This window comes from Spermophilus citellus (genome assembly GCF_964194105.1).
Source record: "Spermophilus citellus genome assembly, chromosome: 12".
NCBI classification, from domain to species: Eukaryota; Metazoa; Chordata; class Mammalia; order Rodentia; family Sciuridae; genus Spermophilus; species Spermophilus citellus.
This window is the reverse complement of record NC_138198.1, coordinates 109,542,532-109,565,086: the sequence shown is the minus strand read 5'-3', so window position 1 is coordinate 109,565,086 and position 22,555 is coordinate 109,542,532. Positions and strand designations below refer to the sequence as shown.

The 22,555-nt window shown below is 35.9% G+C and overlaps 1 protein-coding gene across 1 annotated transcript in view; it reads right to left on the bottom strand.

The window, feature by feature from the left end:
* Positions 1–22,555, bottom strand: part of DCC (DCC netrin 1 receptor) — a gene marked incomplete at both ends in the record, with an annotated part of 1,098,829 nt that overhangs the window by 308,815 nt on the left and 767,459 nt on the right. The window contains 2 exons of the mRNA XM_081263478.1: positions 2,170–2,308; positions 4,530–4,678. Of these exons, the coding sequence (XP_081119604.1) occupies positions 2,170–2,308; positions 4,530–4,678 (288 nt within the window). The remainder of the gene's footprint in view (positions 1–2,169; positions 2,309–4,529; positions 4,679–22,555) is intronic.

Sequence of the window (22,555 nt, the reverse complement as noted above, 5' to 3'; positions counted from 1 at the left end):
CTAAATTAGAAATGATGGCTCATCTGGATAAAAATATTTATAAGCATCTTAGCAGAACTGGGAAACCATTGGGATAATTAATTCAGAAAATAAATTATACTTAATTTTTTTACATTGTTCTCTTCCCTGATGTAAATTTATGGTAAGGATTCCTCTAACACAATAAGATATATGATGCTCTTTACAATGCAGATGCATTTAAGCACAGTCATTTATTAAATTAACCCCACAACTGGGAAGTCCCAAGATTAATTTTTACACATACATATTTGTATAGTTTGGATGAACCTGTCTAATTTATCCAACCAATATTTACTGAGTCAGGAAGAAGGTAGAAATGAATATAACACCTCTTTTGTATTTAGAAGCATTTAATGTAAAAAGCAAATATGTACGGGTGTAGATAAGTATTATTAAAAGCTTGCATGTATGTCAGGCATTGTTTTAGGTGCTTGCATGGATTAGCCAATCTAATTTTCACAACAGTTACCTGTTAGAACATACAAAAAGTCAAAGAAGTTGCCCTATGACTGGGACTGGGAAGCAGATGACTATTAAAGGTGACTAAAGACATCAAAATGTGGTGTGTGACCTCAGCAAGAACAGCTTCAAGACAAAAGAGAAAACATTAGATAGCAGTGGATAGAAGGGAGCTAGGTAATGAGCCAGTGGAAGCCAGGAGTGCAGGTTTAGATTGGAAATTAGAAGGGAGGAGGTGACTAAAAATGCATGTGAAGGAGGTCAGGGTGCCCTCATTAAGGGGACCACAGAGTCCTGGCTTTCTTCTATCAAATGCATTGGATAGAGGCAATTGAGTGTCTCTTCTGCAGTGATTTTTATTGGGGTTAGGGTCATAAAATGCTTTTGTTTTAGTGACAGACATTTTGTAAGTCTCAACCACTGCACACTTCCAGAAGCTAATTCTTAGACTAATGATTAACAATCTATCTTTCTCACTTATGACATTTAAACCAAAGTGGAGAATAAGGCTGCAGCATTACAGTTCAGAGTGTGAATAAAATCTACATAAATTATGTAAAATATTCATTTTCATTTGTTTTTCTCTTATTTTTATAATTATAAGTTGTGAAATAATTTATTCTGCCAATATTCTGTTCTGTCTCCAATAACAGAATCAGATGGATGGGCAGAAGAATTACATTAAAATGATACTGAAGTGGCCTTACATGTAAAGTACATTTTAAAATTGAAATTGAAAATGAGCATCACTCCTGTGTTCTCTCTGCACTGTCCTTTATCATGAGCATGTCTTTTGTTATTCCACTGATGCCCTGTGCAATGTCCACCCAGATACTTTGCCAGATTCAAGAATGATAGATTGTTCAAAGAGTCACAAGCTATAGTGATTTTAAAAAAAAAAAAATCAATATTTACAGAAGTAAACTAAAAGGGTAATTATTTCGGAAAAGAGCTAGCTTCTTATCTTTTTTTTAGATTCATGGGGGTCATCTCTACATTTCTGAACCTACCTGAGCCTCCAATGGCCCCATACCATACCATGTTCTGCTGTACTTTACTTTCACTTTTTTATTAGATTTTTCCAACTTTCATTATCCCCAGTTCTCTAGTTTTCCATGCCACTGCTTAATCAAATCCATTTTCTTGACCAGGATTCCTTCCTCTCTTTTATAGCATTAAAAAAGTCTAATCTTTCATTCATCAGAAAAAGTAAAATTAAAATATACATTTTCATGTTTACTATTCATACATTTAATGGTTGATATTTTGGGCTAATTCCTTATATTTTCAAAATAAGAGCTATTTAGGGGTACTGATTGCACTTTAAACCATCTGTGCCCTTTAGAATGAGGAATAACAGAAGCATGCCAAATTAGTCCACTCACAAGTGAGCTTGCATTAGAGCATTTATAGAAATAAAAACATGCACAAAAATTATTTGAGCTCTTAGGCAACTGTCACACCTTAAGAAGGACCTATTAATATATCCTGACTCAGGGTACATACCTGGACAGAAGGTTTAAGTTTGATAATAGCATAAGTGAGTTCACAAAATTTTCTAATTTGTGTTAAAATATTCCATGAAACTTTAGTCAGGAAGCCTTGAAAATGGAATCTAAGACATACATGCCAATAGTATTTCATTATTATAGCGAATTTGTGAATGAAATTTCACTCTTTATCACTTACCATCTGAAAGTGTAACCACTGTGATATCCTCAGTAGATACTCCTGGTCCATAGCGATTATAAGCTAAGAATCGAAGAGTATATTCCGTGAATTTTTTCAGGCCTTCCAGTTTATAAGATAGCCCATCGACTTCTATATTCTGGAGACATAAAACGTCAAAACTGTTACTAAGGAGGTGCATTAAAGCAGGAAGGGTAGCCTTTTTGTGCAATCACTGAAATGGACATTAGACTCCTGCTCACTAAAGTACATTCATTCTAGCCTATAATGAGTTGTAAAATCTTACCTGTGACACACACTCCCCCACTGAGCCCACACTGCTCTATAGACTCCTTATAAAAATAGCACTATGCTCTATTTGCAGACATTAAGTTCCAATTTGTTTAATACCACCCAGTGCATTGAATGGTAACAGTTATTCCACCCACAGCAAATCCCTGATGAGCAGAAGGTGGCTGTAGAGCCCTGGGAACAGAGACTGGCTCCCACTTCAAATGGAATAATTCACCAAGAATCCATAGATTTGCTCCATTGCTTGCTGACATGTATCCACAGCTCTTGAAACTCTCAGATACTTTGCCACAGTTTGTATCTCCCCAAATGCTGAGATGTAGGCTGAAACTGTTGGCACTTCACAGCTGCAGTCAATGGGGTCCTGAAGGTGAAAGTTGCTGGGGAGATCAGATCAGCACTCACCAGAGGATCGCCTCATTTAGCTCTCCAGGACGATCTGATCTCACATTCAATCTGCCTTGGGTGACATTGCTTTTGAATTTTTTTAAATAGGTTGAGGAAATGAATTACTGAAGACTAAAATATATAGAACATTGAATCAAAGAGGTAGTAAAAAAAATAATAGTTAAAATTGGCATGGAATCTGGTCTTGGTGGTGTATCCCTGTAATCCCAATGACTGCTGACTGAAGCAGGAGGATTGCAAATTCAAGTCCAGCCACAGCAATTTAGCTAGGCCTGAAGCAACTTAGCAAGACTTTGTCTCAAAATTAAAAATCAATCAATCAATAAATAAAAAGGTCTGAGGATATGGTTCAGGGGTTAAGCACCCCATATCCATGGGTCTATTCCCTGGTGCTAGAAGAAGAAGAAGAAGAAGAAGAAGAAGGATTACATAGGAGCAGCTTATTGAATGCTGTCTATCATGTAACTTGGAACTAGACCTGAACTCTAAACTGTTTCAGATTGGTCACTTTCTCTCTCTTTCTCTCTCTCTCTCTCTCTCTCTCTCTCTCTCTCTGGTGATACTGGGATTCACTAGGCAGGTGCTATATAGTTCCAGCTCCCTGTTTCAGGATTTGAAGTAAAAATTACTGTAAATGCAGTTTATGTGGAAGCATGGAGACCACCTTATGCTTGGCAACCTTCACAAAATAGAGCACTCTCAGATCCTGAGGCCACTCTGCTATTTAGCTATCCACTTGTCTGTGTATCTTCTCCACATGAAGGTGATGATCTGGAAGTAAATATCTCAACAGTCATACGGATGTCACAAAAGAGAATTGCTGACTTTGTCACTCTCAAAGACTTATTTACTCTAGCTTTAAAACCTGAACAGCCAATCTGCCTCTTTTCAGGCATCTGTGTTAATAACAAATTAGAAACAAAATGCAAGGAGGAGGGTGATGGTGAGGATAGAAACAGTCTGATAGGGAAGAATGCAAACAGCCATCTGAAACAGCCATTATTACCTTATGCACATACATGACTGCATGACTGATGTGCTTCTACAGCATATACAATCAGAAAAATGAGAAATTATACCCCATTTATGTATGATATGTCAAAGTGCATAAATACATTCTACTTTCATGTATAACTAGTTAAAACAAATAAAAAATTGAAAAATAAAAAACAAACAAGCAAAAAACAACAACCTAACAGCCATCTGGCGCTAAGGATATATATATCTATATATATCTATATATAGCTAAGGATATATATATATATATATATATATATATATATATATAGAGAGAGAGAGAGAGAGAGAGAGAGAGAGAGAGAGAATATATCCAGATGCATTCCCTCCTTCCCATAAGTAGGGAAAGTACACTATCTCTGGGTGCACACAAATGTGGTTACCTACATTGGCCCAGGCTACTGCATATTCAAACCCAAAATGAGCATCAATCTCTTTTAACCTCAACTTACAGTCTATTTGCCTTTTTCACAACAGAATTCAATTAAATTGCTTAAAGTTTTCAATAACAAGTACTTTAGAACTAATCCACTATCCAATGAATATGTTTAACACTGAACCATATCAGGAGCTTGCAGGTCTCCTTCTTCTCTAGCTGGAGAGCCACCCAGTAGACAGGCTATGTGATTCATGCCCTTACCTACCTGTTCTTTCCCTGTGGACACTTCAGTGCAGAATAATCTGTAACCTTGGACTGGACCATTTGCATAGGCAGGAGGTTCCCAGGTAATAAGAATTGAGGTAGGTGAGGTAGATACAGCTTGCAGGTTTTCTACTGGCCCTGGAACTTGCACTGTGTACAAAACACATTGATTAGTATAAAAGGGTTCACTTCTGCAAAACAAATAAACTTGCAACTTTTCTAGTTCAAGGGAAAAAATAGCAAAATGTACAATTTTAGAGCCACATGGATATCAATAAATAAAATATAAAAATTAATGAAAATTTAGACTCACTTAATTTTAAAAATAAAGTAAAAACTTATATTAATTGAATTACTTATTTCATTTTCTTCTTAAAGAAAATGGCCAAGAAGTATTAAAAACTAAGGTAATGTTAGAAAAGAGTGGGATTCTGAATCTAAATTCTTAATCTGAATAATTTTCCACTCTACCAGTATACCATTGCCTGTGAGAGAAAATACAATTCGAGTACTTGAACATTTCCATTTATTATTCAAATAGGCAACACAGGTATGGATAATTTATCACATGGTTGTTATTTAAGTCAGCAATTTAAAATCTTGCTTGACTCTCGTTCTTTAAAATTATTTTTAGGATTCGATTTTAATTTTATTTTCTAGTGTTCCATTTTCTCTCATGACTGTCACTTTATTTAATCACACATAAGTAACTTGCTTATTAACAAAATTGGATAAAACAAGTCCACAATCACATAATCAGCACTTCTGACCAGGTATTTCAAGATGCAGACATTTTCAGATTTTTACGATAAGAACCCACATTTCTATTTTTGTACCTGTTACCTTTTCATGGCTTATAAGTCGGATCATCCTTAGTTATTTTGTGGTCAAATTGTCTCAGACTTGACCTCTGAAGTCCTTTTTAAGTTCATGTCTCTTTAAGTTCATTCCTCTGTCCCTGTGGTCTATCTCTTCATTTAGTGGAGCATTTCCTTTCTTTCTGATCCATCTTGACCCTACCCTAGCTCTGGAATCAGATGTTTTCCCCATGATTTCTCGTTCTTGGTAGTGGGGAATGACATTAAAGACCAAGATCAGAATGCTACGTGTGGTTAACTACTACTTTGAACAGCTTTGCTTCGTGTATTTTCAGGGCACAGAGATAAGACACGTGCGGGTGTGTGCATACGTACATACTCTCATGTTTATATACTGACATGTGCTTTCATAGATATTTTGATCAGAGTCTACGGCCATACCACCCTGAACGCGCCCGATCTCGTCTGATATTTTGATCAGAGTTTTCATGTCTCTCTTTCCAGTCCATCTCTCCTCTGTTTGGCCTCACCTTTCCTTCCTCTGTCAACTTCCTTTCTTCCACAGGAGGACCCTTGGTCCCTAAGAGTTGGACATTTGACAGACAAGAGTGTTCCTACCCCAGTACTCTTCCAGGAAAGGATAGTTTTTCTATGACAACATCCTATTCTGCAAAGAGAACGTTAGGGGCACAATACCCAAGAGCCGGGAGTCTTATCTCATGTCACAGTTTACACGATATAAATAAATAAAAACCTGTCTATGAACATTGTTTCCTGAATCATCACAGTAAAGTTTTTTTTTAAAGTTTTAAAGCATAGTAATAAAAACAAATAGTTTGTATGGTTTTGTGATTACTTATATACTTATAAAAAATGCAAAGAGAACATTTCTGATTTGAAATTTGTTATTCCTCTAAGTAAGAAAGACAGAGAAAGGAATGAAGGCTCTGAATTCCAGGAGCTTGCAGAAGATATATGTGGAATGTGAGGGACCTGGGATTTCAACACGGTTCACACAGAACATAGAGGTGTGACCCAGTGGTGTGTAAAGTAGTTGCCAAATGCGTTCCTTCTTGCTTTCTTATAGCTTAACTGAAAGAGAATTACTTGTCATAAACGTAGTTTCATCTGGAAGAAACTATTCAGATTTTAATCCCATTTCTGTGGTGAGATGTTACACATTCAAAGAAGGTGAAAAGTCCAGACCTGATTTTGCACCCCCAGAGGACTGGGAGACTAAAAACTAGTGGATGTCTGAGAGAAGGGGACAGATGATAATGTTTGGGAAGTGTCTGCTCCCCCTGCTCACTAAAGCACAATGAGGCAACGGGAAGTGATTCATAGGGACTCGGAGTTTTAAGGAGCAAAGGGGAAGGAAATGATCCTGCACCTCAACTTACGTAGCAACTGAGCAGTATGTAACGGCTTTGTAGAGAAGCAAAGAAATGTGTGTGTGTGTGTGTGTGTGTGTGTGTGTGTGTGTGTGTTTGGGGGGGTGCCCATGCTATTCTGTGAATTTCTGTGCCTTTTCCCTATCTTGTAACTTCTTTATATTCATGTAGTTAATTGTTGTTGACTACAGAATATCAGGCAGTTATTACCTTAATTTGGACTCCGTTCACATGACTAGTGCCAACCCTAACCATTTACTCATTAAGTGTATTTGTCCACCTTCCTTATAGTCATTGGATACTGTTAGGGAGAAACGTGTGCTTGGGTTTCCAGAAGGATTTCAAACAGAAATAATAGACACTGCAAATAAAAAGGAGCCATTGGAGCATTTAGATCAAGTACTCATAAGCCACTGAAGTGCTTGCACAATTTACTAGCCAAACAAGAACATTCCTTTTGTTGTGGTAGTTTTCAATTGCCTTTTCTCCTAAGAAAAGATTATCCTTCAATATTAAATTGTTTCATACTTTCACTCTTTTGACTTAAAATATAATTTATTTTATGATATGATAGTATTGGTAGATTTTGTTTAATATTCTCATATATTAGAATAAAAATGTCATAACTCTATGTTGGTTTGAATAAATATAAATATGAAAACATGGATTGCCATCAAATTATACATATATTTCCTTCAGAAAACAACAGCCTTCTGATTTACAGCAAAATATTGCCTGCATGTAGGATATTCTTCTTCACAACTGTGTCAGGATAGCGAGTCTAGACAGTAGCTATTAAATACTTATTCTTCTTCACAAAAGTGCTACAAATTCAGATTCATGAATTCCCTCGTATTTTCCCTTTGAATTATAGCCTTGACTTATATATGTGGATAATATATTGTTTAATGTTAATGATGGGTTTATATGTATATAGGTATATACTTGTATATACTTGTACATTTAGTCAGTTATACCCATAAAGTGGGTTGAAGTATAATTTATATAATTTTACATATGTAATGTTATATGCTTATGAGTTGCAAGCAAGAAAACAAAAAGGGAGACTCGAAAAATGTTCAAGAATGGGAATTAGATGTGAAATCAATACAGTTAACAGCTTTCGCCCTCCATTTCATTACATTTTAGCATGTCAGTCAAGAAACTTGATGGGCTTAACTGCTCATAATTTCCAAGATGTCTTTAATAGTCTCCACTGATCTCCTCAGTTGGACAATAATTTTGTGGCAAACTGCATCTAATTTTTCTCCATCTCCATTCAAGTTACCTGTTTTTTTCAAAGAATGGAAAGATTTCAGAATAGATACATAATCTATGCAAGTAACTCATCAATCAATGTCAGATTAGCCAACCACCTTTTAAAATTTCAATACTGCATTGCAGTACAAATTCATTATAACACCTATATCTAAGAACAAATTAAATAGTTATGTTGGAATAAATGAGATGTATTATGTGTCACTACTTGCACTGGGAATATTAATTTCTGACTATTTATAAATTTATAGGATAACAGAGCACATTGTAATGAAACTTTGTTGCATATTAACCTGAATAATGTTATATAAAAGCCAGCTACAGGCATGGTGGCACATGCCTGTAATCCTAGCAGCTTGGGAGAATGAGGCAGGAGGACTGCAAGTTTAAGGGCAGCCTTAGCAATTTGGCAATTCCTTGTCTCAATATAAAAAATTAAAAGGACTGGGGGTGTAGCTTGTTGGTAAAGAAAGCACTGCCGGTTTCAATTCCCAGTAGCAAGAAAAAAAAAAAGAAAAACTAGTCAAATCTTTAACATAGTATGGTTTATCACATATGCATATGGAAGACTGTATGTGCGCATGCATATTAGAGAGTGAACTACCATGGTTTAATAGGCTACAGTTGAATAATTATAGATGATAGGAGGTATGATATTCTTATCTCTACGTATGAGGGGGAACTGTCTCTATCAAGGAGTCTAAGAACCCTCTGAAATTGATTACAATTTTCACAAATGCAACATACATTTTTGGAGGAATGTGGTCTACAGTTTCTATCATTGGTGCCTATGATTCCGAAATTTCTAATTCCTGATGAATTAGATAATATCTCTGGTTTGCTTTGGTTCTGACAGTTGGTGATTATTGTTGAATGACTTGTAGTGGTTTCCATTTATGCTATTGTAAGAACTATGGAAATGATTTCATTTTAAAGATACATCTGTAATATTTATTCAAATGTTAGTGTTTTTCAAAGCTGAAATAACTTTGTAAACTAGATTGCTATATCACTTTTCACATTATGAGTATTTCAAAGGCATTTGAATTCATCTGGTTTAATTTACCAAATATTTTAGGTTTTACAAGATACATGGCTTCTGGTGATTGAGAAATCCTCTCATCTAAATGAATTAATTTCTTCCTTCCTTTCTTCCTTCTTTCCTCCTTTCCTTCCTCCCTCCCTTCCCCTTTTTTTCTATTTAATACTCATCTACCTACTTGCTCATCTGACTGACTTTGAAATACCTAAATTATGATTTATGAAATATATGTTTCTCAAAAAACCTCAAGAGTTTAAGGAATCCCTTCGAAATATAAATGTGAATATAAGGGTTTCAACGAAAAAGCTTTAGAAGAATCAAGTCATGCTGCTGTTGTAATAATATGGAATGAGGCTGATGCCTCTCAGCCATTACACTGATGTTTCTCAGCGGGAAGTTCAAAATGAAGACAAATGTTAATGTCAGAGGCTATGTAGTTGAACATTTGAATATTTAAAGTTTCTTTCAAAATGACAATGTAGTACAAGGAGTTCTAATGTTCTTAAATCATAAATTTAACAGACACTTTTTTTTAAGGACTAAAGTAAGTGGATTCAGGGGAAGAAAAAACTGTCACATGTATTGTCATTCAAATAATGACCTGTAATTGAGATGCCCTCAATTCAGAATTCTGATGATGGTTCTATCATTTTATCAGTTTACTAATTTAAAAATTCTTCTTGAGACTATTTTAAAAGATGGATACCAACAAATCTAAGTAATTATCTGAAGTGATCCAAATGGATTCACATCACAAAGCTCTCTTACTTTAAGCAACAGCTTCTATAGCCAACAATTTCCTCAATGAACATGTTTCAAATGTGAGCCATTTCTGAAAATACTTTCATTTATTGATAATAAAGTGCATGCTTTGATTGCCTCCTTGATTTTTTTCTCCTGTAGTTAACAGCTTTAATGATATTTCTATGAAATCTGCTTCTATTCTGTATGGGGAATGCAACATCAAAAAGCCTGCAGGCAATGTAATTATTAACATAATGAAACCCCTTTTTGAATGAACTATATACATAGTTAGGAGATATGACAGTAATTTGGCAAGGAAGAAGCAAAAACTATGGGGTAGGTTTCTAATATGAAACCACAGGAGTCTGACAAGGTTTCATTGGAGAAAGCAGTTATTACCTGCTCATTTTGCTTTCAGGTTTAATAGGCACTCTCTGCTAACTTATGACCTACTCAACTGTGCCACTGTGTGTATATGTGTGTATAAATATGTAAAGGATAGATCTAGATACAGATAAACACATATAATGTATATGATATATATCATCATTTATATATTACTTATATACACATATATATGCCAGTATATTAAGTGATAGGTATTTCTGACAGCTTAATAGAAGTAGCTCCTGAAAAAAAAATGTAGTCCTGAAAGTGGATTTCTTATGATTCAATTCAGAACTTGAAGTGGTTGGATACTAAAAATGATTTCAGGAGTTGACCCCAAAACAAGGTTCTTTCAGGAAGGTAGCTCAGATTTTTCATTAATACCACCAGGTAGTAGTATATCTTGGTAAAGTATGTAAAGCTATTTGACCTTGTGAAACAAAGCTAATCTCCAGAAATACAAAGTGTAGTGAAGATTCCTGACTTTGTAGCTGACATTTCAAATGATTTAAACTGGAGATTTCTAAGAAATGTCTAAGGCAAATGTTTTTATGACATAGAAAAATCACCTAAAGTACCAAACATTGAAGGTAAAAAGAAATTTCCAGCCAAATATGTTACATGTTACATATTAATGAAGTCTCCATGTCATATAAGCCTGATCTGACTTAAAAAAATGTTTTTCCCCTCCAAATAGCACAGGTCTGGTTACTCTCCATTATGATTGAAAAGTTTAGATAAAAGCAGCATCTTATTTTAAAGTCTAATTATATTTTGCACGTGCTTAGCATTCAGTGCTTTCTCTAGCACTCTGAAATATCTTATTATGGTAGAAATTTTCAAAGAATGTATTAAGACAGAGAACACACACCAAACACCTGAAGAGCAATAACAGAACTTAGATAATCAAGGCTAAGAGCAGAAGATTAAGTACAAAGGTGTTTCAGAAACCTGCCTGTCAACAAGTCTACAGAAATCAGGGATGGGTAAAATGGGGGGGGGGGTTCAGTTACAAGCACTTCTTGAAGAACAATGAGGAATTTCACTGATGATAAAAGGGACAGAGATGTTCAAGAATGTAGGATGAATCCAATGAGTCAGAAAATATCTATATGAATGAATTTGGTGGTTAATGGTCTTTATGTTGGCTTTTCCAGAACAGAACTTATAAGTTGGTGAATAGCAAGAAAATGTCCTTCAGGAAAGGCTTCGTGATGAGAGCTTCAATTTAACATAATGAGAATAATTCCAAGGTGAACTAAATTAAGGATATTATAGGGCTTTACATTCTTACAATAAGGAAGCAAGCCACTTTCCCCCAAAGCATGAAGTTATCACTAAATTATTTTACTGTTTTGTTGAGTGGTATCAGCAAATCAAAGAACGTTCTATCAATCTCAGGAAAATGTAATAAAGTTTAAAAACCCTCCCAACTGTGGACAAGATTTTCTCAGGAGTTCATAATTTCTATATCACAGAGTTATTATAAGAATTATAGGAAACTATAATAGCTCCGTGGTGTAGAAATTCTGAACTCCTGAGAAAATCTTGAAACAAAGTGTACAAAATAATCTGTAGATAATAGAGTGTAAACTAAAATCAAGTTCCGTAAATTTTTCCAAAGTTTCATTCTCTCCATAGACACTTAGAAGAACTAGTATTCTTGTCTTTATTCTCAGGATTATTTGAAAAACATAAACAGATGAGAAACCCTGTAATGCAGATGCCCAATCGTGTACCATGAGTCCTGACCAGAATGCTGTTTATAAACCAAACCTGGCCAAGAGAATGCTTCATGAAAGAGCCCAGAGTTGCTTGAAGAGTCATCACAAAGAAGTTGAGCTTCTGCACCTCCTCATAAATAACCCACATGCTGTCATTTTTGTTATTTTATTTCCATAATATGCAGACAATACATTGATGTTTAATTCTTACAGAAGAGTCACAAACACAAAGGCCAAGAAAGGTCATTTGCTGGCCTCTCACTTGGTTTACACTGATTTGAGACTCATGTGTACTTCAAGACTGCATTTCTTCACACAAAAATTTCAGCTCTTTATATATCAGATGTGCATCAGAGAAACACTTATTCAGCTCATGCAGAATCCATTGTGTTTCCCATGGTGATAATGTAACTAAATCCCAGCAACCTTTCTTGAAGTTGGCTTGTACTATGGTCAGTAGGGGAAGAATCAATATCTGATGTTTGTAGTTTTAATAGAGCAATAAATGACATATATAGATTGCTTTTTATAAAAGGGCCCCGGTGCCATTTATTAGAGAAGGAAGTAGCAATCTTCTGCAGAAAGTCAAGTGAGCAGATTTTTTTTTCTACAAAGTGGCAAAATGATCCTACCTTAAATGATACCATCTCTTTGGGGAAGAAATTTATTGTTTATCTATTTCCAGGCCTTAAAAGATAACCAACTGCCTTGGGTAAACTGGTTCTTTGGGGAGGGACTATAAATTAAGGAAGAAATTTAGAACTTTGTTCCCCTAACACAGGTTTCATAGAAGTCAGAATTCTGGCCTACTCCAATTCAGGAAATGCCAACCAAGCTCATCCAGCAAGTCATCAGTAACAGAGACCAGCAGTCAAGAACATACCCTCCAGAGACCCAGTGTTCAAATTAAGAACATTCACTCAGGCTGTTCGACCAATGCCAAGCTACTCACTATCTTTGAAGTGAAATTTCTTTATCTTTAAAAAAATGGGGTTTATACCAATTTCCAGCTTGTAGTTTTGTTGTGAAGATTCATAATCAATAATTTATGAATTGATCCCTGGCACAAATGAAATGCTCAACAAATATTAACTAATGTTTCAGACACTCTGAAAACTGATGGGAAAAAAAAACTTCCATAGAACTCACAGTCAAAGGTGACAGGACCACCAGGAGCCAGGAGGAGAGGAGTCCAAATGAAGTAGGAGATATTTCCACAGGCCAGACTAGTCTTTAAAGGTCTTGGGAGGATTTTGATATTTTAAGAATCAGAAAATCAGATGGAGAGGCAGTGAAGGGGATGCATCTAGAAGCTGTGTGGAAGGTAAAATCAACAGGATGTGGGCTGGAGATGGGGGGAGTGAAGACCATACCAGAAGCAAGCATGAATACTACCATGTGGATATGCCCAGCTGGGGTATTTTAGTGGACTATTCTGAAATGGGAAGCACTGAGAGAGACTAAACTGGGCAGGTATGTGGGGTGTAGGCGTGTGCGTGGGTGACTATCACAGCTTCAGCACCACATTGGGTTCAAGGTACTTGACTATATGCAGACATGTCCAGCTGGTTATTTATCCCCATATAGATCATCATGACCTAGTATTTTTCTCCATCTTTCCTTCTCTTTTAATTTCTTGGACTCTCAGTTAGTTAATTTTACACTCTGCTTCTAGGAATGTCTTCATCACAGATATGTACCTTCTTTATTTATTTCTTCTGCACATTTTTTTTCTCTTTCCTTTTCCATATATAGTCACCTGCTTTTCAGGAACATCACCCTGGTTTCCAGATCTTGTGTTCTTTTGTTTATTCTACTTCAATTTAGCTCTTCCAAATCGACACCTTGATCCTTTTGAAGGTCTTCAAAATAATTGTCTTAATTAATAGATCGGACTGTGCTAAGGCACTTCTTTCTTGGCAATGTATGTGCATATTAAAAAAATCTGCTCACTTACTTTCTTGACTGCTCACTTACTTTTCTCCTCCACGTGGGTGGAGGAGAGCCCAAGATTAAATACCTTTCCTAACAGCAGCAACAATAAAAATTCCAATGACAATGAACCTGGGTGCACATCTGACCTTGACAATTGTGAAATTAATATTCACTTTGTGATTCCCCTGTCATTTATCACCGAGAAGCACTTTTAATGCTCTTCCACATACATGCATGCAAGAGAAAGATTGATAATCACAAAGGGCAGAAAACCTAGTAGGCCTGTATCTCTACAAAGCATCTAAAAGGCTCCTGGTCTGCTGACTGAACCACCCTAAAGATTAAGTTTATTTTATTTTCAGTATTCAAAAGATAAGAAATTTATTAACCACTTGGAAGACTTGGGCTTGTTCAGAGATAGCTGCAGGAAGACAGACTTCAGCAGTAAATCATAGAAGTTAGAGAGAGACTTTAGGTAAAACTGAGCATAGGAACACCAGTGTGCTGCTACAGAGCCAAATATCCCTCTCCTTTTGCTAATTTCACCTCATTTACTTTTATTTCCATTGGTACTATAAAGTGTCAGATCAATTATAAAGAAATGGCTTTAATTCATGTTATCAGCTATGACGTTAAAAATAACAAATTAAGGAATATAATGGTCAAATGTGAATGAAACACCTCTTTCAGGAAAAAAAAATGCTTTGAGAATGATCCAACTGAAAAATTGCATTACAATAACTCTGAAATTCAACTTAATGTAAGACTGACAACCTCCTTGACTTCTTGCCTGAGGGGAGTGGGAGCATGGGAAGAATGGATGAACTCTATATAAGGCAGAGGAGTAGGAGAGAAAGGGGTAATTAATGATGGTGGAATGTGATGATCATTGCTATCCAAAGTACATGTATGAAGATAAAAATTGGTGTGAATATACTATGTTTACAACCAGAGATATGAAAAATTGTACTTTATATATGTAATAAGACTTGTAATGCATTCTGCTGTCATATATAAATTAAAAAAACACAAGGATATACATATAAGCTACCATCATCTAATATAAAGATAATGAGTCATGAATATATATATATATATACTAATTAAATTTTCTAGTAGGCACATTTTTGAAAGGTAAAACTTAAATAGGTATAATTAGTTTTTAATAACACATTTAACTCAATTCATCTAAAATATCATTTTTAAATATAATTAATACAAAATCTAAAAAAATTATATTATTTTTTATACTAAATCTTTAACATGCTGCATTTTACACTTGTAGCATATGTCACTTCATGCCAGTCACATTTTAAGGGCTCAATAGTCACTTGTGACTAGTGGCTGTCTTTCCGAACTTCACAGGTGTAGGCAGCCCTAGTAGGATGCTTGAAAACTTCTTGAATGGGAATGGGGAGGGAGGGTAATTCAATACTTCCAAAGAAATTGATAAAAATACTATAAGAACATTGAGGAAATAAATTCATTTCATGAAGTGATAAAATTAAACAAGCTACTAAATTTAAACCCTGCAGCATAATCTAAAATGTCAGTGAGATATTAAATTTCTCATATTGTTATTTATGTTCACATATGATATTAAATGATGAAACATGAAACGTGCCTCTGGAAGGGAGATCAACTCATTTCTGAGAGTCCTAAGCATTTTTTTTTTTGAAGAACTGGAACTGAACTACAAGTTTATTAGGAAAATGGAAGTAGTGTTTTGATTTTACTACAAGGCATTTAAAAGAGGGAATGGAAACAAAGACAGTCAGCTGAGGGTTAAGATCAAGGAGGAGATTTATAGCAAGGAGTAGAAATTATGTACTTAGAATGTTCCTCAGCTTAGTGTAACTCACCCCACACTGGCTTATTCTCAATATGTTGGGATTTCAAAAATAATATGCTGTCATTATTATATTCTCTGAATTAATTTTAATAATGGTGAACTGATGGAAAATTAAACTCATTAAAGAACTATTGTTAAAGTGTAGTTAATATTACTTTTTACCATTTTCCCAAAAATTATCGTGGTTAATCTCCATTTGTGCGAGTGCACACACACTCTCTCTCTCTCTCTCACACACACACACACACACACACACAGTGTGCCAGGAATGTTATGCTAGGTTCAGTCCCCACCCCTGATACTATTAGCTTTGTCACATTTAATTTTGTCATGTATTCTGTAGGAATTGGGTTGGGCCAGGATTCTTGCTCAAAGAATATTTTATTTTATACGTACAGAGAATAGCTATGGGCTGAAGTCAAAAGATTTTAAGGTAATGACATGGAATTACTATTTCAGATCATAACGGTTAAAATCAGAGTCCAGATGGTGGTATCAGTGTCTGGGAGGAAAGAATTACAGGGGATTTTTATCAACTGAAGGTCAAAGAGTAGAAATGTAAGTGTGTGGTTCCTGTGATCCCACCTGCAGCTTCAGTCAACTGTACCTATGGACTCTGCGGATCAGTGTCCTCCCGCAGCCTGAGAAGTCTGCCCTCCTTACAGTTCAGGAAGTGCTGTGTCTCACAGCCTACAGGGCAGAGTTAGCATTCTGAAAAGAAGGAGACGGAATAAGGATATATCAGATGTGATTTTAAAGACATTGGAATGTCACTTAACAGAAATATTTCCTTCTTGCTTGAGAGACAATGATCAAAATGATTTTGAAATGAAAAGGGTAATTCCTTCACTAAATAATCGCTTACTGTTCAATCAGACTATATGGACTCTTAATAAAAATCCACGTTATTTATACGTCTACATCTATAGGATAGTATAAAGGGTTGAACAGTATACCAGAAATCCATGGAATCTCAGAATTTGGACTTATTTAGAATAAGGTCTTTGCAGGTACAATTAGCAAAGATGAATTCCTACTGGATTAAGGTGGATCCTAAATACAGTATGACTGGTGTCTAACAGAAGAGGTGTAGACACACAGGGCCCAGATGCAGAGGAGAGAAGGCCATGTGAAAATACACACAGAGAGTAGAGGGATACAAGGTCAGGGCAAGAAATGCAAGAATGGCCAGCCAGCACCCACCAGAAGCCACAAAGGATAATAAAGGCTTTTATTTCTAGAGGAATGATGGTCCTGCTGACACTTGAATTTCAGATTCTTAGGCTCAAGATTGTGTGAGGTTATATTTCCATTGTTTTAAGTCACCCAGTTTGCAGTATTTTGTTAGGGCAGCCTAGGAAATTAATACATATAGTATGATCCTTATTTTATAAGAATAAAGTGGGAATCAGAAAGGGCCAGTGACTTCCTCAAAAATATATCTTGAAAATACAGATAAGATCTCAGTATAGAATAGATAGATCTCAGGCCTCTTTTTTATTTGCTTAATGCTGTTTCCACTGCGGAAAGAAAACTGTGATGATTTCAGGCCTGCTGCTTAACATCATTGGTGAACCAGGAGTCTCAATATAAGTGTAGTGTTCCCACCAGTTTATTGATTCACCCTTTGATTGGCCTTAAACACTCTGGTCCCCATGTTTATCCTGTGTAAAGTTCAATGATTAGAAGCTGCCATCTCAAAGTTCTTTATGAATTTAGCTGTATGCTTTGGAACACTGGGTAAATGTTTTGCATTTTGGTGCCCTTAATTAACGGAAGATCAAAGATCCCCAAGATATGAGAGAAGTATAGGAAAGGGATATTGAAAGCCTAAAGAAGATTTTCTTCTTAATTCTGTGGCCTTCACTCGGCCCTAAACCAGGCTTCTGTCTGTACAATTCTGATGCAGTCATAGAAAATCAACCTGTGGATCATCCTGCACTGACATCCCATTAGAATTCAATCACCTGTTTAATGAACGTAGGCAAAGTACACATCAGAAAACAAGCTGGCTCTCGGCTAATACTTACCCTGGCATTGATTTGCCCCTATTGGATGGATTTTTTGGAAAATATTGGCAGCTGGAAGACTGGGCTGAAGATCTGAGTCTTCCTTTTAATGGACTCTTCTTTCTAGTATCAGCCACATTAAATTACACTTCCCAGGCCTGACAGGAAGATTTCCAAAATGGGGACTTCTCTATGGTCAACAACTATTTGAGCCTCTTCTGTGCCTGGCAATGTGCACACCCTGTGATACATGTGTAATTCTCTTTGTTTTCCCAGTAACTGCCCATCTTTGCCAATATGTGAAGCTAACTGTTCCTCTTCAATAGAAACTGACCTGCCTATATGAAGAATGTTCTTTCATTTTTATGTTCAAAGAATTGTTAATTTCTTGCTTTGAGCTTGCAGTCTAATTAAATAATACCTGCATACATTTAACAGTCAAACCTAACATGTTAAAAAAACATAAGTCCTGATTTTCCCAGCATGTCTCTACTCCCTACACACCCTTCAAAATCAGCCTCTTCCTCAGTTTTCTGATCCCAATTAACAGAGCTGCCCCTCCCCTACTTTCTGAAGCCCCAACTCAACAGTACACTTGACTGCTGTCTTTTCTCTTACACCACATCCAGCAGCATATTATGTTTCTATCTTCCAAAGGTGTCTTGTATTCTACCAGTCCTCATCTCCTCCAAAATTACCACAGAAACCTAAGCCATCTCTGGATTAAACTATTGCATTCACCTCCCATTCCATTTTAAACATCAAAACAAATCAAGTCACTCCCTCCTGCCCAGATGCCTCCACGGATGGTGAAATCCAGATTCCTTCTTGTGGCTTTCAGAGTTTGACGAGGCCGTTGACAAGGCCCTCATGCTGTTCAACTCACCTCTGCCCCACTCCCTGTTATTTGCTCTGCCCAAACCCAGCCACTATTTGCTTTTCCTCTCCAGAATCTTGGCAAGTGCTCTTTGCCCCACCTAAGATGTCTCCCCTAGATATTTTCCAACACCCTTCAAATTTGCCAAGGTGTCCCCTTAAGTACTCTTAATTCAGAAAAGCGTTTCCTGACCTTCCTATCTAGGGTCATCTCTGTCCTCATCCTATACTCCTGCCCCTGTAAACTATTTTGTTCTTCTGCATGCTTTTATTTGTATTTATTCATTACCCTTCTCCATCACTGGAATATAAACTTCATAAGGCTAAGTTCTCTTTAGAAAAAAAAAAAAAAAACAACTGTTGAATTCTTGGTACTGAGAAACCCACTGGGTGCATACCATGAAGGTGTGTGGAATATAATGAATGAATAAATGAAATGATGAGGCTCAAACAAATTTGGAAGGTGAGAAATGGACTCATGCAGGCTGAGAAATTGAACAATGTGATGAATTAGCTGGGATCTGCTTTTTGTTCTTAGAAATTATTTAATAAAAATCTTAAGGAGAAATAGGAGATGCTTATGAAATAGCCTAAAGGAGAAGGAAAGCATTTGGGAGAAACATGATCTGATGACCAATAATTAGAATCAAGTAATGAAAAATCATAGTGATAGCTAGCATTTATTGAGGGCTGAGGATATGCCAGAAGCAGGCTAAATATCTCACTTAATCATCAGAGTCACTGATTAAAGGTGTAGGTGTATTCCTATTTTAAAGGTTTTCTTTTAATCTTTACAACATCCTGCAATATAGATATTATCTCCATTTTACATGTGAGGAAACTGTGGCACAGAATAATTAGCATATTTGCTAGTACAGGAATAAGCCAGAAATTTGAAACAGTCTGAGTTTGGGTTCTTAATCCTTTGAAATCACTGTTCCTAACCATCTTTCACTCTGCTTCTACTTGGGGTACCTGGAACATCGATTGCAGATTTAACTAAGGTGTCAGGTATGAGTTACTTGCATTGACTGTGGGCTGAGTTCCACAGTTGACTTTCAGTGGACAAAAACCCATGATCATTTCTTTCCAGAAACGAATGGCAACATCTGAGTTTTGATAGTAATAGCTATGACTATAAGCACTCACTGTCATCACCTTAAAATCTTTCATTTCAACCTATGGCAATTCTTCTTCCTGTAAAATATCCAGTGGTCAGAAATTTTGTCTCAATCCAATTTCTTATTAGATTTGATTTGGTCTCCTGGGCAAGCTAAAGCAGGAAGCATTTCCATAGAATATTAGACAGTTGTGCTTGGGGTTGCCACTGCCAGATTATCTTCTCCAAAGTAGGAAAAATACCTTTGTTAAAATAACGCAATGCAGGAAATTTGGACTTAGAGAGTGATAGTTTGTCACATTACTGACTTCCTGTGTAACATGTAAAATTTATCATTTTACAGTAGAATATTATCTGCAGTTTAAAAAATCCATTAAAGTGTGAAATGACTAAAAATTGAGCTTTACTTAATTTTGGTTGGGTATTATATCATGTTAGTCAACAGTATATTTCATGATGTGATACTTTTTAAAATGCACTAAAATACTTTACATTAAAAGCCAACATGTTTGCGTAGTGAGTTATATATGCATTAAATTACACATTAATCATACACTAATTCTAATATCACTGACTTTAGGTTGAGAAAAGTAAATTAATTGGCTCCAACAATAGATTTAGAATAATTTATTTTATAGGTACGTTTCCATCAAAAATTTATCCTTACATCTTGGATGTTCGAAAGATTTGAGTCCTGTCTGCTTTAAGATTTGAAACTTCATCCCTAACACGTAAGTATTATGAGGTGAGCTCTTTAAGAGGCAAGAAGGCCAAGAAGGCTCAGCCCTTCCTTCACTCCCCCCACCCCTGTTCTCTCTGCAATATGAGGACCCAGTGTGTATATTTTCTGGAGGATGCAGCCACAAGTTCTCGTCTATGAGAGCAGTTCTCATCAGACCCCAAACCTGCCAGTGCCTTGATCTCAGCCTTTTCAGCTTCTAGACTGTGAAAAACAAACCTGTGTTCTTTATAAATTATCCAGCCTCAGATATTTTGTGACAGCAGCAGACAGATGAAGACAGAAATAATCTTGTCGTTCTTATTTTCTATCCCTAAGACTTTATAGGTGGCTTGAAACATCACAATTTTCTATCCCTAAGACTTTATAGGTGGCTTGAAACATCACAATTTTTGATTAAACAAACGTTTATGGACACTATAGATAAAAAGTGCTCACAAGATGGGGGAGTGTATAAATACATATGTGGCAAAATGCCACATTCCCTTTCTATTTTTACTCTTCATTAGTCATGTTCATCAGCTTTCCATAGAAGGATTCCCTAAAACAGCTCAGCTCAGCTGTTTTATCTTTGGAATAGAGCTTTATTCAGCTGGTCCAGAATGATGACAATATCCCCAAAGATGTTCAATTTGACTTTTGCGCTAATTCAGTTTAGCAAGCAACCTGCTTTCATTTTTAGTAGGGCACATAACCATACCATACCAGGCAATTAAATCCCAAGCAAATCCACCTGCAGAACTTCTGACCATCTTCACATTTCCTTTCCTTATATCCCTTAATGTCAGTAAGAAATAAATAGTTTTTTCCAATATCATTTCTCATGAAGATGATTTTTCTAGATGATTGGTTATAAGCCACTGAAGAAGCCTGAGTTATGGTGTGTGCTCAAAATAAAACAGGTTAAAAGGCAATAAAGGGCTGTTAGGGAAACTGAACTTGTTATATCACGTGTTAACCCAAGCAACTAGTTATCTTTGACCTTTACCTTCAATTGAACTTTGTAAGATAATGTCATTTTTTTTTAGCATGACAAAGTATTTGAATAACTTTAAGTAAATAAGCAGATAAGGAGTTCAAATCTAGATTCTCTGATCTTTTTAAAATAATTTTTTTCTATTAATTCAAAACACATTTTCTTCATTTTTTTCAATAATTGAGAGAACTAATTCTGTTAAATATATTCTTAGTTCTACTTGGTTTCTGCTAGACCTCTCGTTCCTTGACTTAAGGCAATGTATGAGTGACTTTCAGAGTCTCATATACTGACTGGGTCTAGGCTGCTGCTGCACCATAGAAATTTCTGTCACCTTTGAAACTTTTCTGCAATACAACAGCCAAGAGCTTAGCAAGTCTGAGCAGTTGGAGATTTAGTTTTTAATTCTGTTTAAATTTTAAATGCTATTGAGCAGCTGAAATGTAACTAGGGTGACTTAAAAACCTGAATTATAAGTTTTATTCCAAGACATTTAAATTTAAACAGTCACATGTGGGCAGTGGTTACTGTACTGGACGATGAAGCAAAATAATTATTTTTAAATAAATCGCAAAAGAACATAGTGACTCATGTTTACTTTGAACTCTTCCAGTGGTGATTAAACATTCCATCCTCCTAAGCCTATCTTCAATTCCTCCACTAATGTATGCCATTATAAAAAACATAATACCTCGCCTAATTGACCATTAAATCCAAAGTCTTTCTTAAGACTTCTGCTGCTAAGGATGCCAAGCCATAAGCCTTTAACGTCTCCCATCTTATATTTATAATACTTGAAAACATATTTTGCAATGAGAGACTTTTAAAAATAATGAGTCTGCACACTGCGCTCCAAAAGAGATAGGATGCCAATGCTTATCTTTAATTTTTAACCATGTATGTGACCAGGCAATCAGACCACTGTCAATTACCTGCCTAGTGGTCAATTTTGCCACTGTAGTCAGCCTCAACGGTCGCTCAAATCACTTGCGGCGTGCTTAATAATTGTCAACAAGCCCTAGTGATAAAGGAAATTGACTGGACAGACTGTAATAAACTTGGCTTATGTAATTTATGGAATCATGTTAAAACAACAATAATTGATATTCTACAGTTCCTCCACACTGTAAGTACAG